We start from the raw sequence: 18149 nt of genomic DNA, 5'->3' as shown, positions 1-18149 counted from the left end.
TACACATCCATGGTGGACAACAATTCGAACTCCCGAGAAGAATCAATTGCAGCTCGCATTTCAAGTAGCCGCCCATTATAGTTTTCAGATGCGTTTCCTATTAATTGTGATCTCTTGTCCAATCATCCGGTCTTTTTTCCCCATTTTTTAATCCGATTGATTCCGAATAGAATTTGAGCTAACTTTTTTTTTTTATTTTACCACTAAATTAATTTCCTTTTTTATTCATTTATTTTTAAACAACCCTATAGAAACGCCTTACATTTGGTTTGTGCAGTCTCTGCTGCCGAGGGACCAAAGGCGGCGCCGTGAGTGAATCACCGGAGCGAGTACGACGTGAACGATATGAGATTTAGAGCTGTTGTCGCTGCAGGCGCGTGAATTTCATATATTATATATCTGTAAGATATGTATGAACTCTTTGATATTTAATAAATACATATATATATTCCCACACGAAATTTTCAAAGGCAAAGGCCTCATCCTTCTGTCTGTGCCTGCCGACGTGTGTGTGCGTTGGCGCTGGGATGCGGTGTATATAGTGACACGCACAATATCACTGACGTTAGAATTTCCACTTGCCAGCACTTGATGCCTGCGGCGAAATCGTCTTGCCAACAGACGACCGAGATTGGACGCATCTTAGAGACAGAAATGGGCAATTGAAAATGCGAGAGCGGCAGTCGAAGACGAATGAAATGATTTATCGGGTCGTGATGGAATGCCTTTGAGCCCTTTCTCATATATCTACACGACCTATACGTAGACATACAGCTCTTTTGCCAGTCACTTTGTATTCATCATCTTGTATGTGTGTACACACACACGTATATATATACGTTTAACAATCATATATAGACAGAGTGTATATAGTATATAGAAATAGATTTTCTCCAGAGCTGAATTTTTATTTGAAATATCATGAATTCGGCAGTTTGGGGGATCAGGAATGAAGATTGAAAAAATGCCTGTCTTATAGGTTTACGAAGACAAAAAATAACACAGGTGAGTTACTACAGGAAATGGAAATCGTGCCAGCACCCACTCCGACTTTCCTCCCGAGAGTCGTGAGTTGACGGGAGATTAGCTATAGTGAAATGAATAATTACACGATGAAGAAGAATTTAAAAAAAAGAAAAAAGTGTAGTCGACATCTAAACGTAAATGCTCCGGATGCTGTATCCATTATGAATGGAAGAATGGAGGAGAACAGAAAAAATTAAAAAGAGAGAGAAGACGGAAGGAAATCAATCTGTCGTCGTTGATGAGCTACGCATCAGGCAATGATTTGTTAACGTCAAAGTGCATGCACCTTCATTCTCTCAAATGTGGGACGGGCATGACGACTGATGGATTTTCTCGAAGAAAATTTACCCCCTTTTTTTCTTGGCAAGTTTCAACAAAGAAAAGGCCAATAAAACAAGATGAAAACAATGCGAATGCCAGATAAGGTTTGATGGGTGGAAAATGATGTCGAACGTCATCTTATTTTCTCTTTTGAATCTCGCAATAGGAAGATCGACGTCGTTTTTGTTTCAATTCACAAAACCCCTAGGGATTACAGGCTCTCCAATCAGCGAAAACAAAGGTGGGCTGTGACGTATCGGGAGCGAACAGCAGGTCAAGCATCTGCGTTGCAAACTGCGATCCAGCTGCTATTGCTCCTGAAAATGTCTAAAGTTTAGTATGTACCATCAGCTCTTTGGCTTCACCGGCTTATGTGTACACGTAATTAATAATCAAATATCCCTCAGAAACCTCCTTTTCGTTGTATGCGCAGTCGATAAACTTTATAGATGTATCTTAAAGCTGAATATGTAAACGTAACCGCAGAAAAGAGCTTACAAGCACATCACAGCACCAATGACAAGGCTATAACACGCGCGCATACGTTATGTATTGAATCGCAATAATAAATAGCCACCTTTATTTATATTCAGGTGTATGGATTCAAAGGTATAGGGTTAAGAACATTAAAAAAAAAATCTTTGAATGTTATGTACGCAAAGGATAAGAAAATTTAACTAGTCCATTATGATAAGGCATGTAGCGGAGCAAAAAGGGAAAAAAAATGGATGATGACGTATGCAAATTTTATTCAATAAACTGAAATAGAAAGACATCAGATGTCATCCAGTAGCACAGTCCACGGCTCTCATGTAATATAGTCTCGTTAAAATTGCAACAAGTTTCAATATATACACAAAGAACTGAATCGTGATTCACATCGTATACATCAACCGCTATCGCTATAATACACGTCAACTGTCGTTTGGCATTTTGAGTCGACCTTTTCGGTACATATTCCATCAACCAAAACCCAAACACATATCCAGTAATAGCTGTTTGTTTAGGGTCATATAATTGAATACGATGGTCAATATTAGCGAATACACTTTGTGTATATATACAGGATATATACATACGGCAATGTAAATAAAGTTTTATTACATCTGGAGGCGAACCGTAGTGAGTATAATCTCATCATGATAACAATAATGACCCTATACTATAATAATCTGCTAGATATACACCGCATACGCAAATAACGGCCATCTTTCCAAACGGTGCACCGGAAGACGGCCTTATGTGAAAACAGTTACGAGTTTCGGATGCATTGCAATGCCAGCATCTGATGAGTATCCCTAGAGATGAGTCGATGATGATGATCGTTCCGGCTGGCCGAATAAAACATCACATGGTACATATATATGAAAGCGACACACACATAGAAGGAGTGTGTGTGTGTGTGTACACAGCGTGTGTACGTATTAGCCGCTATTATATTTACATGCGAGATTGTTTATAGTATATATACATACATAAATAAATGTGGAACAACCGCTTTTAGCTGATGGGTTGACTGTATTCCAGCCACCCCTGGAGTTATGACTTGTGCCTGGCCAGTGGCCATGCCCTGGCCATCATCATTTTCTTCCATCTTGTTGTTAAAACTAAATTGTATGGGCTATTCCATCAGTGGGGATGATGAGCGCCATAATTAGTGTCTTTGAAGTAAGACCTTAGAGGTTAAACATCATGGAAATATACGAGGGTTAAAAATAAAATTTTTCGTTAACCCTCGAGATGGTTATATTTGCATAGCAACTGAAACAGCTGTTGCGTTATTTTTCTTTTATTTTCAAGCATTGGAACATTTATCACTAACAGTTCGTATCGCTGGTTAGGTAAAACAGCTGATGGAAGGAAACGAGTTAACAATTTATAGAGGAATACACAACGTCGAAATACTTTCTATCAGGGCTTAAATCAATTAAATCCGGTGTCAATTAATATTGTTAAGTCCTACTCGTGCAATTTGCAAAAATTCTTTTATTTTTCAATTATTATTATTATAGATTTTTTAAATTTAAAAGCAAATCATTTTAAATGACTTTGGCCTTTTCTTTTATTTACTGCTCCCCTATTTCGGGAAGTCTCTTCTCTTTGCCTGCAAAACGTTTGAAAAGTTGAACCGGAGTGGTGAAAATAGAGTCCGCATTTATACATCGGCCCTTTGCATTCCGTTTGCGTGTTACGCATGAAGCATTCAGCAGCTTTACGATCGATACAATCCAGACCAGTCGTTGATGACAAGCATTTCGCCAAACTAAAGAGAGTTAACAAAGGTGCTCTATACACACATGGCTGACATGTCATCTGCCATACACTTCTCTTGCGGGTTGCCTGTTCAACTTGTGTGAGATTCCTCATCATCTATTCCCTAACTACAAAATGAGGCAGTCAGCCACGATGTGAGAAAACAATCTGGGGTGTCTGTATATTTACAATATGCAAACGTTCTCTTTGCTTGGGATGTTGAGCCGGAGAAAACTGGGACAGCAGCAATCCTCTTTCTCCATACAGAAAAAAAATAGAAACAAAAGAAACGGCTGACTGTACACAAATGCAAAGTTTGATATAGGCATCAATATGTGCTGCTACTGCTGCCGCATATGATTAATATATTCCAACGGCTGGCTTCTTATTTTTACCATATCCCTTTTCCAGTTGTATATATATATACGTCTTTCGTATGATGGATGTGCGAGCGCCTTATGTTTCGCTGTGAACAGCCTTCCCGTCGACTTTGTATGTCGTTGGTGCGTGACAGGTGGCCTGCACGCGTGCCGTCTAAATATAAACCGAATGAATCAGTAGTCCTAACGAAAATTGACTGTGTTTGCTATGATTTTCGAAATATTCAACTGTTCTTACGCCATAATTTCTACACAAAATAGCCACACTAAACAATGACACTTGAGCTGTGAAAAAGAAAAAACAATTAACCGCGTACAGCGATTCTCGTTGATTGGCAATAAGCTGGATGACGTAACATGTGCACATATTGTTTATTAAGCGGGATATGTGACGTCTCTATTGACGGATGTTGAGGATCTAGAGGTCGCAGATGTTAGACGACGTATAGGTCTGTGAAAGCTTGGCTTATTATTGTTATCACAACGGAGCATATTCGAGGGGTGATGACTAATGAGCCTCTTGCATCCCTTTCTTTCCTTCTCTTGTCGATCGACGATGATCATCGTCATGCCAGCCGGGGTCTTGATTTGTGGTCTATGCGTATGTTTCTTCGTTTCCATTAGTCAAACTCGGTGACTGATTGTTTCGTTATAGCTCCTACATATAGCTATACACACACACACACACACACCTAAGTCAATATAATATATGCTGGGCTCGTGTGTGTATTATCGCATGATCAACAATCATTATCTAAAGAAGGGGGTTGATGATCTTGGCACGCGTTGATGCAAGATCTTAATGATGACGACGACGACGGTATTGCCACTGCGGATGATTGACGATCGTAGCTAATAACAAACTATGGCAATTCTCTTAAAGGCGGAGAGAATAGTGAAAGAAATTTTTCGGAGTTAGATATAATATCGTCTTGTAATATACTGTGCGTTGTTACCTATTCAATCGTGTATTAGTACGTTTAGAAATATGGCACTGTCGGAGATGCGAAGCGAACCTGCTGAATTGTATATACAAAAGGATTCGAATGAAAATGACAAGAGGGAAATCAAGAAGAAAAGAATGAAATGGAAATATGCAGACACACACACACAAAAAAAGAAGAATTTGAGAGAATAGGTGGATGAGGACGACTCATTACTAATAATCAATATTTTTTGACATGCATGTCTTCTCTTGTGGGGATATATGATCAAGAGCTCATCACATTCCGTTCGTTCGAGTTTTCTCTTTTATTATTAATTATTTTATTTTTTTTCGACACATTTCATCTCTCGTTTCTTTCGATCGATTTTTCTATAGCATGTAACACATATCCAATCAGTAAGTCGCTTTAGTTTGCGAGACAAGTGGAACAACGTGGCTATCTCATACATGGACCCTGTGCGAGAGCAGACGCTCTACAAGAGACCCTGATAAAAGAGATACACGATGAAACACGGTGGCAACGTGAGAAAACAAAAATAAGAATCGTTAAAATCGACAAAATGTGGAAACATTTCAATGAATGGAAACGGAGAAAAAAAAAAACCGTAGAAAACGAATAAATAATACATTACGTGCATCGGAATGATTGCCGATTGCATTGCCGCGTTCAGGGACGACGCTCTTATTGTTACCTTTTTGTATAACATTCAACGCTATACGCATTTCTTTTGTCAAGAGTCAAGTGAGTTTTCGTTCTTCCACCAACGAAGTATAGACTGACATCAGGAGAACCAGAATCGTTGAGGAGGGTTTAAATCCCAGCCATCATCAATCGCTGGATGCTGTGACAGTTTGAAGGGATTCGGCCGCTTTCGCTCTATGGAAAGTGGAGAGGGGAGAGGGGAAATGTCGTTGGTTTGATACACAAGGCAGCCATCCATTGATGATATGACTTTTGTGGTTGACTATAACCCCACGCCTCTCTCATTCGGGCAAGCTCAAACCTAAAACAAACACTTTAGACTAGACGTAAAGGCCATAATGGGTCTTTTGTTTTTATCTCGGAACGACAGCGACTGAAGAGGATTCGTGGCAATGTTGGGACCAGCTGGAATAAGAAGAAAATGAATAGCCTCTAAAAAAATAAATAAACTGAAATCAAACGGATGTAGACATTTATAGATAGAAGTAGCATAAGAATAAAGAAATGAATCAAGGACACTTGGCTTTTTAATTGTGCAGTAATTGTTTTAAAAAAAAACTGAAACTTAAATTTTGACGTTTAATAGATACGCAATCGAGCGAAATAGCATAATGCTCTATTGTCTTTCCTCTTGACTTGTTAACTATATATACTTTCGTGTTTGACTTTTTGATATAACTTTGCATTTCATAGACAATTGCACGTGCTTTCATTGTTAGTGAACATGTCTAAACTCGGCTGAGCCGGCCTTTTCAAAATTTGACGTGGATTTAAATTCCGTTCGTTATTCTTACAGACTGTAAACAAATCAAGGATATAGTCTACGGTAGGCCTCTTATTTTCATAACAAAAACAAAGAATTCCGGGACAAAGGCGAGACTCTCTACCTCCTTTAGCCGTCGATTCACAAAGCATGTGAAGTTCTAATACAATATTATATACAATATAATGTGTATATCTGTCACGTTTAGTGATCAACATCTCGATAAACTAGAAATCACTAAACCCAAAATTTGCACTTTATTTTTTTCATGTTGATCTGTTTGATGAAAATGTCCGACTTTCCAAATTGAAAACATCGCCTACTAGTGGGGACTGTTCAATAGAAAGAAGCGTTTCTGTTTGGCTGTCGTTATATATTTTGTAACATCCTATGCAAATGCAAGAACAAGAAGAAGATATAGCACACGTGATTTTTGGCTTGAAATGCCTGAAAAGAAAAGTCAAAACGCAAAGAAAGAATTTTCCAATTCGGTATCGTCAAAACAAACCAACGTACACAAACATGAGATAGACTATAACATTTGACAAGAGTATTGATTCATCATTCACTTTACACCTGTGCTAATGATGGAGATAAACCTTGTACCCCACCGTGTTCACATCTTTCAACTTCTTTTCCTCAGTTGATTGCCATTATTATTGGGATCGAATGAAACAAGATCAAATCTGTATAAAGAAAATCAGATGGAGTTCACACCATAATACACGTGTTACTATTGGCCGTATGCGTTTTTTAAATGGCGCGATCAGGCCTGACGCAAAACGGCCGATTATTACATTTTCATACATCAAAAATCGTAGATTTGAAAGAAAATTTTTAAAATCCAATAGTTCTTCACTACTGGCATAAGTACTGAGAGATATGATATCACCGGCACACAGTAAAAACTATACAGCAAAAACAAATAAAAGGAAAACGACGAGCCGAAAACGAACGAACGATTGGGCTGCCCGGATGCGAGGGACAGCACCGGAAGAACTGCCTCTTCTCTGATTGATCTGATTAGCCGTCTCATCTCGCTGCTCTTGTTTTCTATCCCGGTACTCGTCACTAGGAGACATGGACATCGGCGACAACGACGTCTCTGTTGAACAAATATTTTTATTTGAAAGGCACGCAAAATATTTTAGGCGATAAAAATAAAGAAAAACTGTTGACTGATTGATTTATTTTTAAATAGCCTACTTCATTTTCCAAGTATTTTCTAGTTCAACTGTTATCGAATTTTTCTTTTTTCGTTGTGTGTCACATTCATTTGAAAGAGAGGTATAAGGTGACAAGCGTGACTTTGCTCGCAGGCATTTTGGCACGACCAGTCCCGCTATCAGGAGATTGCATGTAGACAGCATTTACAAATCTTTCTGATGAGATCCCTCCCTCCCCCGGCGAGAGGACAGACAGCTTCCGTTCAAAACGCTTCCGGAATGTGTCACTTTATTACACATTTTAGTCCTATATACTGTATATATATAGGATATTTAAATGGCTTTAACAATATAGACTCCCCCACCCCTATCCATCGGTTGTTGGCTGTCTTCATCTGTCATATCCTCTCATTCCATATCTTCTTATCTCCCCCTACCCCGTCTTCCGACCGGTTGTCTGGTAGCCATTATGAAGCCCCAACTGTTTTCATTGCTTCAAACGGAATCAGCAACTCCCCTCTATACCCATACATCGCCGACCCACTCGAACTTTCATAAAGAGTATGGACTCCATATAGAATCCATTTCCTCCACTTCAAGAATCTTCACTGCTCATTCCTGCCCTTTCCCCACACTAATTTCTTATCTTTTCTCGTGTGGCGTATTGGAAAAGTTGTTACGTAGCTTCTGGGTTAAGTATACGAACACCCAGCAATGTCAGTGGACTCTTTGAAGTCTGCAATCGAAATGTCTTAAGACTAATGGACATCAAATCAAAAGACATTTATTTAATGACTTCTCACCATGTTTTTGATGACGTGAATGTTTCTTCTTGTTCGTGCTGACCTTTTGGCTCGTGACGCCAATTTTATGCTGTCGTCCCTTACTTGATTGATGACCATCACCATCTGAAGGGTTTAAAAGCGAGCGTAAACACAGGTTTAAATTAATGAAGTCGGTAAGGCATCGCCATTATACACTGACCGTCTTCATCTTCTTCATCTTCGTCGTCTTCATCCTCGTCGTTGATAATGAAATCGTTAGCGTCTAAAGTGGATGTTGCCGAACGAAGGGTCGGACCGAACGTTGCTCTCGCCACTTCTGTTTTTACATTGATGAGATCCGTCTTTTATTGAACTACGAAAGGAGAGAGTGTATAGATATTTCTAACCGTAGATTTGAATTGAGGCTTCTGCTGTGCCGAGTGAATTTGCGGCTACGCAAATGTATGCGCTCTTGTCTTGTGGCTGGAAGTTGTGGATGATCAACGACATGCTCGTCTTGTAGCTGGAAGACCCACCCCTTTCACCGTCGATGCTGTACTTGGCGCTATAACAATCCGTCATTTAAAAACGAAATTAAGAACTAGACAACTATAATTAACAGCCTGAAGATGACCGATTACCTCGGTAGGATCGTGTTGTGTTGGTCTTGTTGCCGTCCCTTCATCCAGTAGTTGATGCTCGGCGGATGCGATTCGACTTGGCAAGTCAGGCGGACATCGGTGCCCAGCAGGGCACCCACCACGTTCATCGATGATGTCACCAGGGGTGGAACTTAACAATCAAAAACAACAAAAAATACCATTGAACGATGGAATCAAATGATCTGTCGCAACACTCCTGCAAAAGGACCAATATACATTAAGACCTGCCCATGTAGAGGATCAAATATAGAAGTCGGTTCGATAACGTTAGCCGGGACTTTCAATAAAACTAAGCCTGACAGAAGGGCAATGAAATATATGGCTATTCTTGCTGCTTGCATCGACGGAGTAAATCTACCGTGGCAGTTGGTGTGTGTGCCCAGCACAAATACCATTTGAATGTTGCACGAAAAATCTAAACCAAACATTATTCTAAAAGAGGTATTTAAAAAAAAGATAGAAGAAAAAAAAAAAACTATAAACGTGCTAAAAGGATCTACTGGATGTCGCCTTAGAGCTTTTGTCAGACTAGAAAGTTCCCCTTTACAGGGAGAGCGTATATCAAGGGCTCTACTACATACACCGCTAGCAGTTAGATGTAATGGTGATCCGTCCATTGCGGATGGAACGGTGGGGTTTCCGAAACGGGCATCGCTCTGCTATTTTCTTATGTATACGTTTGTGCCTCTTATATAGAGCTCTACTGTAATACAGACCGTTATTTACAGTACATTAATAAAACGAAATACGAATAAAAAAAAAGGGAAATGATTTTGCAGACTTACAATTGACGTTGAGCGGTACACGTTTGCTGACCGCGGGTGGGACGTCGTTTGAGGCGATGCACATGTAGGCGGCCATCATTTGACGTGTTACGCGGTACAGTCTCAGCGTCTCACCGTGATATGCTTCCACTTCTTAGAAAATATGCAAAAGGTCATCAAAATAAATGATTGAAATCAACACAAATTCACGATGCTGCATGAAACGCACCGACGCGGCCCACCCGCTGGAGGAAATAATACTGTCGTCAATGTAACCATAACAAAAGGCACTATTGCCTATTCCATCAAGAAGCCCAAGGCCCAGATGGAATTGTTCTAGTACATTGATTCCTTTCAAACAATTTAAATTAACTTGAGATTGTGGTCGAATTTTGTCAGCAAGGAAACACTGACAAGCGAAGGTCATGCTATGCCAACGCCAAACAAGTAAATAGACGGACAGGAATGTCTTCTATTTCCTTTTCCATAGCCGTCATTTCTAATGAAACATGGCAACAATGAACTGACAGCTGAAAACTGTCCAGCGGGTTGACCAGTTCGTTAAACATTCACTAGGCAACAGAACATTACCTCACAAAAAATCATTGGCGTTTCATTTTCACTACAGTACCTTTGGATCGTTCCCTTGTCATGGGGACTGCAATTCCTTGGTGCTGATGTTGGTGATGAGTCTGCAATCCAGGAACAATAGCATCATCGATTGTTGCTGCTGTTGCATTGGCGGGCATGATGCTGCCGCCAGAGGATGTTTTCATTGCATGATGATTGTTGTGATTGGATGCCGACGGCGATGCCATGGGGCGAAATACGACGATCTTTTGGCCGTCCTCGCGACGCCACACGATCCTCGGTGTTGGCTTACCCGTGGCTGTGCACGTCAGCGTCACGTTGTCGCCTTCGTTGACAGTGACGTCACTCGTACTGCGATCGTCGACTATATCCGGAGGCACCTGAACTTGAATGCAACCCAATTGCTTCTTCATCACGGCTGTGTTGATCTGTCCCGTCGACAAAGTTCCGATTCAATTGGAATAATAAAATAGCCGTTAGCAATTCGTTCTACATTCTTCATTCGCAGTGATCAAGTGAACTTGTCCGTTGCGGCTGGACTATTTAGAACATACGTAGATAATGGCTAATAAAGAATGAGGCGCAGACGTGATTCGATTGAGTTGCGAGCAACACAGCACACAGCTGACGAGACAATTGTCAACGTTTCAATTACCTGACACATGTAACATCCTTGATCGGATTCCTTGATTTGGCGAATGTGCAGGTTCCAAGTGCGTGACTCGTCGTGGGTCACCGACACGCGTGGGTTGTGCGTCACCACACGACGATGAAGACTCAAAATCGTTTGGTCGTCAGCCCTCAGCCAGCCAACCTATTCAAAAGAAATACGTGAAACAATCGTTCACAACCGACCAACACAAGAAAACGATCTCTAATCAACTCATAATTATTCGAATTGTGATTGATTGTCGTTTTATCAATCGCTCGACTCTTAAACTTGTGAATCTGTCGCGGTTTCCATGACAACCATTTATTTTTGTCCTTCTAATCTCATCACTTTAATACACCACATCACGTCGCCAGCGGGTTTTTGCTCCATCATAACAACTCGAATAGCATATAATAGTATATATCTATACTTTCTCTTTTTTGTGTGTGTTTAACTCGACAATAGCAGTTAGACGAGAGGTTATGACAACAGCTGCGTGCTAGCTGTTGTCGTTTGCTCTCTTATCGTGCCCGTCTTGCACCCAACCCCGTCTGCTATAATAAACTATACACGCCGCTGGGTTTTTCTTTTTTTTTCTGACTCAGTTCTCTCACATGTTTTCATTTCCCTGCTCTCGTATACGAAAACATTTCTTCTACCGATGCCACTGTGACGATGCAGCCACGACGATTTACGAATCGATATTATTAGAAAGGCGGGTGTCGGCCCCAGTACAAATTGATGGCCGCCATAGGCATCAGCTACTTGGTCTTGTTTATCCGTCTACATCGCGCTCCTCTAGGGCTGATTGTTTCAACTGGCTGTCTATAGACAACAACATCACGCGTTGTGATTGCGTTGATTGCCTTCCAGCCAGTCAGCGAGGCTTTCCGCATTATTCGATATGAACTAAACACAAGTAAACATTTTTTTTCTTTTCTCTTTCGTCACACAGCTGCACTTTGGTTTGTTTTCTTGATTCGAAAACAAACGTCTTTTCACTGCCCAGTTTGCTGTCCATCTTCCAACGTGTTTTACTTATTCTTTTCTCTCTCTCTCTCTCAATGATTAATCACGTCTATAGTACACCGAGTTCAATAAAGCAATCCTCATATTGCTAGACGCTATATATATTGTGTGATGGCCCTGATGTCGATCGGGGTTCAGCGTGCGCTTGCGATTCAATTATCTCTGGAAAGCCACGGGGGAATTTTGGCCAGCCAGTCCAGGAAAGAAAGAGCTTCTTTATTGGGTGGCTGTGGTTGCGATGAGAAACCACCTACAGTCGATCGTCATTTCACGTCAGACTTATAGCGAGCGAGCGCCGAGATTGAATGGGAACAGCTGATTTCCTATGGCGTTGCATTCTGAACTGCCAGGAGGACGACGATCGACAAAGTTTCCAAACGTTCGGCCAGTATATAACTAAGCAATCAACGAAAGGCAGAAAGAATTAGAGCAGCACAGCTGTACGATAGCATAGCCGGAAAGAAAACACTGAGCTACAATTTGCAAAGCAGTTCACTCAAAAATAAATTCATTTCTGCCGATCATTTTGATTATTTTCGACGATTGCTACTTGGTCTTTTATCGTTTGCATTTTATCTTGATTTTCACACGAATCCGGGTCTTATTTCCAAGTCGCAGTGTATCGTATTCGTGTACAGCTACAGTATATTTACGATTTCGTAGTTATCAAATCAATTACATTAGCAATAGAAGCCAGTCTTCTTCACTGGACGATTCAGTTCTCTTGGCTTTGATCTTTAGCAATTCAATTTACAGCTCAAACTATAGAATTTCCAACGACTTGCGAAATCGCACGCCAGTTGCCATCATTGACAAAGATGTGGAACCCGATCATATTTCATCTCCATCGGCGTCTGGTGAAATTTGCTAGAAACGCATTCAATCGCATTTCAATATTCAATGGCTTTTACCCTACATCGATTGTGACCCATCAACCCCTTCCCACGTTTCTCCCCCACCCTTCTCTAGTTTTCTTGATCTTTATGACCTTCGCTTGGATTAGCATAAAGCAAGAAGTGGGGCACTGTTTCGTTTTGAACGGTGTCCTTCATTATTTTTCATGGTTTTCTTTAGTTTTTGGTTTTCATTTGCGCACCCTACCTCCTCCCTCAAATTACCATAAAAATTCGCTGTCCTTGAATTAACATGTTCACAGACGGTTTTCGAATATTATGCAAAACACGTCAAATTTTTGAATAAAGCATAACAATTAAAACTCAAATTCAATAGTCCCTTGTTTTGTGAAATGAGCAGAGAATTAGATTTCGTCTGCACTCTGGCCAAAAGGTAATCAGAGAAAAGAAGAACATCCTGTTAGTTTGCAACCACAAATGCGAACAATTTTATTAGGCAAATGAACGGAAAATCTATTGGACAAATATAGGAATCATAGCCTCTCTAAACGGTAGGATGATGGAGATGAATACACGCGGTTTTATGGTTTTAGCTTCAAGTCAAAGTTCTCTCTGTTTTAAGGGCTGTACAAGACGCCGGCTGCTGGGTGTCGTTCAGAATATCAATACACGCTGGCCCTGCTGCGCTGATGAGTCTACTTCTACTCTACTTTGCATGCCAAGTGCGTAATCGGTTGTTTGTTTTTTTGCGGTTTTTTTTTTAAAGCGTTCGTAACTGGGCTAATACGAAAAGACAAGTAAAAAGAGAACTGAATGAGTTCGGGCTACTCCGACACAAGTAAAGAATAGAAAGAAACGAGGGAAATGATGAAAGAAGAGGGAGAGACCATCAGCTTCTGCAGGATTCGGTGGGTGGCAAAACGAAACGAAAACATTGGAGTGATGATGGGAAAGAGTAGACGGGGAAAGAAAAATGGCAATGGATCGTTTCGTTGTTGTGAAATTGCTCCTCTGGTCGTTGCTACTTGTTCCTCATCGGCTATTCATATCCTTTTCATATTCGCGCTAGATGATGTGAATATAAAAAAACATTTGCCTCAACTTGTAGCGTCTCAAGAACGGAGCGAAACAGCAGTTTGAACAACAGTAGAGCAGATGAAAAAGGTGTGCCGATGTCATCGTCTTCTTTTTATGGCCTCTGTTTGTTTGTTTGTTTGTTTTTCAGACAAGAACCGCACCACACCTATCTCATATCTTCTGTTTCTTAGATGCGAAGGAAGAGGCAGCCCAGCGTGACGTACCCTGGGACTTCTCCGGGCGCCTTCTAATATAACTCATCGTTTTCAACAGCTGCTGTCTTCATTGCCGCAAATCGCCTCGCGCCCATCTTTTCTCCTTTCCCTCCAGCGAGGATGAGGACGTAACTGTCACAAATTGCACCTAAACAACCCGACAATGCTTTACGATTTCCATGTGTGATGATGTGCTAATAGCTTCTGTTTCTTCTTCCCTTTTTGCCACTTGAGGTAGTTTTCTTTTTTTTTATGCGGTCGGATGAGCAGTTCGCTTTTCAAAAAACACGAAACCAACATCTCGGTGCATCTTCTCCTTCTTTAATGGAGTAGATGTAGCTGGGAACTTGGTGTTCCACGTGTCTTTATTTGTTTCTTTCTAGTGGCATATTTTTGTTTTTTGTTTAGAGACCCCCTTTACCCATTTCTTTCTTATGCTCGTTCATCATCGCCCTTCCAGCACCTCGGATGGTGTGTTCCCTCGATTCTTCTTCTTTAAATGAGATCCAGCAAAATGCGCCATCATTTTCGTTCCAACGTACACACAGCCACCGTATGCTAATATCACACGCTTCGTCGTCGCTTCCCTCTGTCGGTTGGTGTGGTCTACGCTACGGATAACTAGACTGTCGCCAACTGACTGATGGTCTTTTCTGCCTGCGCGCTCTTCCTTCTTCCGCCTTCTTCATCATCACCTTCCGTCCTCACATTTTATTCTTCCCATTTTTACTTCGGTTTCCTTTACTTCATTCCCCCACCCCCTACCCCACTTTTATCGTCACTATCTCCTTATCCCACTTCAATTTTTTAGATGTTTATTCCGCTTCTCTTTGATGCATAATGACAGTTTTTCCTTTCACATTGCAATTTCTTTGATTTCCTTTTTCCCCCCCCTGTTCTTCAGCTTTGAGCTACAGAGATTGCAAAGCGATTGTCACATCAGCAAGACTTGGCCGCTTAATTGTCGCCTACACACAATGCGGCACTCGAAATCTCTTTCAGCTGGAACAAAGATCGGGCATAGAAAAGAAATAATTAACGCCGTTACTTGCGTGACACCGCAATTTGACGGCACATCGTGCGGATTGAGGGATAATCTTTTAGCCTCAAGTCATTGATCATTAAAGGAAGGACAGCTACAGTAGCAAATTATGCATAACAACGACTTTGCATGTACACAAATAGCCTTGATCTTTCCAGCTGTGTAAAACAAGGCCACTTTAAAACTTCTGGCGCAACTTTCAAACGCACTTCAATGCAAAACTTGATTTTATTAAAATATATGAGTGAACTTTGGCAGAGACATTGGGTAAACAACAAAGTCCGCTTCATTTTGAAAATGAAGTCGCACAAGTTATCTGCCGTGTGTTCGGCGTGGGTGTTTTAAAGTAGCCCCCATTCAACTGGATACGCGTAGGTGCGTGCCCTTATTTGCATATGATTTGAGACGTATCCGGAAAAACAACGTCACATCAATTCTTTTGTCATAGCCATCGAGAAATTACCATATGTGAAAGCAAATCTTAAATCCCTTTTTTTTTCTTCCCCACCCTTGAAGCGAATGATTGCCCTGCGGCTGACAATGCACTTTCGTGTACAATTTGAAAATGCAGACGTACCGCCCTCGCTCTGGTTCGTTTTAAATACGAATTTCCATACACGCAAATAACTGCAAAAGGATAACAAGTCGGAGATATCAAACCTGCATAAACCAATAACGACGGCGATGCGGCCGAAAAGCCTGCACAGGTGGATTGGTATATATCGGATAGACTTACTTTGTACTCGGCCAGATTGTTGATGACGCAAGATAAGACGGCCTCGCGACCCAACGGCACCGTGACATTTCGGATGAGTTCGGCGAAGTGCGGCGCACCGGGCGATGTGACTGAAGATGATGCGTCTCCATCTGCGAACATCACCGATCCCGTGAAAGTATGCGGACGTCGGGAGGATGACGACTCACCTGCACCCGTTAAAATTGAATCAGTAAAACAATCAAACAGCATCGCAAAGAAAACAAACCTGACGCTTCCAGTAGGACAGTCAGAAATGATAAGATGAAGCGTATCATCTTCTTTATTGACGTCGTTCCCGTGCACTGATTTCGTTTGCTGAGATCCATAATAAATGATATTAGGAGACGGACCGAGAAGAACATTGGCACATGGCTGGTTGCGTGCGCCCGTGAATAAAATATAAACAGAGAGCGTGACTTTCAGGTCCACCGAGACCTAAAAAAGCAATCAGGTGGTTTCACGCAAACGTCAGTAGTTGAATGTAAACTGTCACCGAGCTGGGACAAAGGAAATCACTTGATATCCGATCACTGCCCTGTTGCTTAGGCACCAACACAGCCGCAGGCCCTCGCCGTTATTCAAATGAAGAGGCTTGGCGGCCAGCCCATTAGCACCACCATGAATCAAAAACGAGACGGCCAGTAATTACGCGATACGTTCATTGCACACGACAACTGCCCGTCAGTTTCAGCCGATAAATGTTTTGCAACGAAATGATGCTGAGCTAATTGACAGTCGCAATAGCAATTCAATTAGTTCATTTGAGCTGCACCAAAACTGGTGTAACGTATCTTTCACTGTTGGTTTACGATGTTGAACTGTAACTAGCCCTCAAGCTTAGTTTTTTTTCTTTCAAATGTCAACTGTTATTTGCTTTTTGCCGTACGGCTCTTCGTTGAGCCCAGTTGAATCCGCTATATTAATTTGGTGCCTATAAATAGCGCCCAGTTAGCAAGGACAGGCTCCCTCGAAGAGACGTCTTCTCCGGCCGACGGGCAGAGGTGCACTGATTCCTTCAAGTTCCCTCTCCCACCCTTCTATAGGTTAACTTGCTACCAGCCGGTGAATGCAAAAGGCCCTCTGTATGAAGGCTTAGCTATAAAGGAAACTATAGTGCAATATGGGTGTGTGTGTGTGTCTAGACGGTAATGCGTGTGACCGGCGTGACGGACGACTGGCGACAGACTGAAGATTCAGCAGCACGAGTCGTCACGGATGAGCGTGTTTTAAGCACAGCATTCACAGTCACATGATCATCTGATCCTCCCTCGCATGCCGTTTCCTTGCGATGCTGTCAGCTCTTAACGTCTCACTCGTGTGGAACCCGTTTGTCTGGCGCAAGGAACGTACAGTATCCGACAAGCCAAACGTGCGCCGTCAGTGTTTGCGCAGCCAATGAAAATCAGTGGGAAATTAATTATTTCCATAAAGCTGTGTTCGAAGAGGAGCTATTAAAGAGCTATCAATCCATATCTCGTCTTCTGTCAGAAATCAAGTTATTCTCTTATCTTTTCTTTATAGCGATTCGTGGGCCCGAAGATGGCCGGAATCTAAAAGGTCGATGGCAATTTCATTTTCATCAGTTTTACGTCATCAGGCAATTCGTCGAACTCTTCGATCCGATCACCAATCCACCGGAAAATGAAACATTTGTTCTACTTTATGGATTGATAGCTTTCAAACATCGGATATGCATCTAGACGTTCGTATGTTATAAACCGCGGGTTTACAGGCCACCGAAACGCTTTTCAATGTTCCCTTTTTATTTTTGGATTTTTTCCGTTTCAATCAAAATGAAAAAAAAAAAAATGGATGAATTAATGGTAGAAGGAGAAATTCGACGAATAAAAATGAAAGAACTACAACAAAGCAATCAGCATCCGAGATGACGGATGGCCATCATTCATGCCAACAATCTAAAAGATCGATTTTTTTTTTGAATCGTAGATATTAAAGTCACTGTGTTGTCGTCATAGATGTGCCTAAATAAATGAAATTCTTATCTTTTCTTGCATTTTATGTTGTGCGTGTTGCGGGGAACGACGGTATTGTGGGCACGCGTCGTTTTTTTATTGTCGTGTCACCGGGCCGATTGATGCGGTCGGACCGGGATGTCGAATACAAATTGAATGGGAATCACAAATGGCTGTATGCGGTGCAAAAGACCAATAGCCTTGGCAAAAA

General features: G+C 41.4%; 1 protein-coding gene across 3 annotated transcripts; it reads right to left on the bottom strand.

The window, feature by feature from the left end:
• Positions 1–6744: 6744 nt before the first annotated feature.
• LOC116932123 (lachesin) lies at positions 6745–17163 on the bottom strand. 3 transcript variants are annotated; one of them, XM_032939860.2, is made up of 10 exons: positions 16192–17163; positions 15945–16132; positions 10995–11153; positions 10380–10767; positions 9770–9901; positions 8964–9114; positions 8730–8887; positions 8543–8659; positions 8362–8466; positions 6745–7497 (listed from the first exon to the last, which is right to left on the bottom strand). In XM_032939860.2, exons 1-10 carry the CDS (start codon positions 16325–16327, stop codon positions 7301–7303), a joined length of 1731 nt encoding a protein of 576 aa, XP_032795751.2. In that variant the 5' UTR covers positions 16328–17163; the 3' UTR covers positions 6745–7300. The 3 variants fall into 3 exon arrangements, with proteins under 3 accessions (XP_032795751.2, XP_032795753.2, XP_032795752.2); XM_032939862.2 differs by having other exon boundaries at positions 8362–8460; XM_032939861.2 differs by having other exon boundaries at positions 9770–9898.
• Positions 17164–18149: the final 986 nt, after the last annotated feature.

This window comes from Daphnia magna, linkage group LG10 (genome assembly GCF_020631705.1).
Source record: "Daphnia magna isolate NIES linkage group LG10, ASM2063170v1.1, whole genome shotgun sequence".
NCBI lineage: Eukaryota > Metazoa > Arthropoda > Branchiopoda > Diplostraca > Daphniidae > Daphnia > Daphnia magna.
The sequence above is the reverse complement of the archived record's forward strand: the minus strand, read 5'-3'. Positions and strand labels throughout refer to the sequence as shown.

Bases quoted from the DNA above. Each gene is read 5' to 3' on its own strand.
- LOC116932123 (XM_032939860.2), bottom strand. From the start codon at position 16,327: ATGTTCTTCTCGGTCCGTCTCCTAATATCATTTATTATGGATCTCAGC. The intron at 11,154-15,944 runs GTAAGTCTATCC...TCTTTTGAATAG, and splicing joins ACAATCTGGCCGAGTACAAA to GTTGGCTGGCTGAGGGCTGA. The intron at 8,888-8,963 runs GTAATCGGTCAT...GGATTGTTATAG, and splicing joins CACAACACGATCCTACCGAG to CGCCAAGTACAGCATCGACG.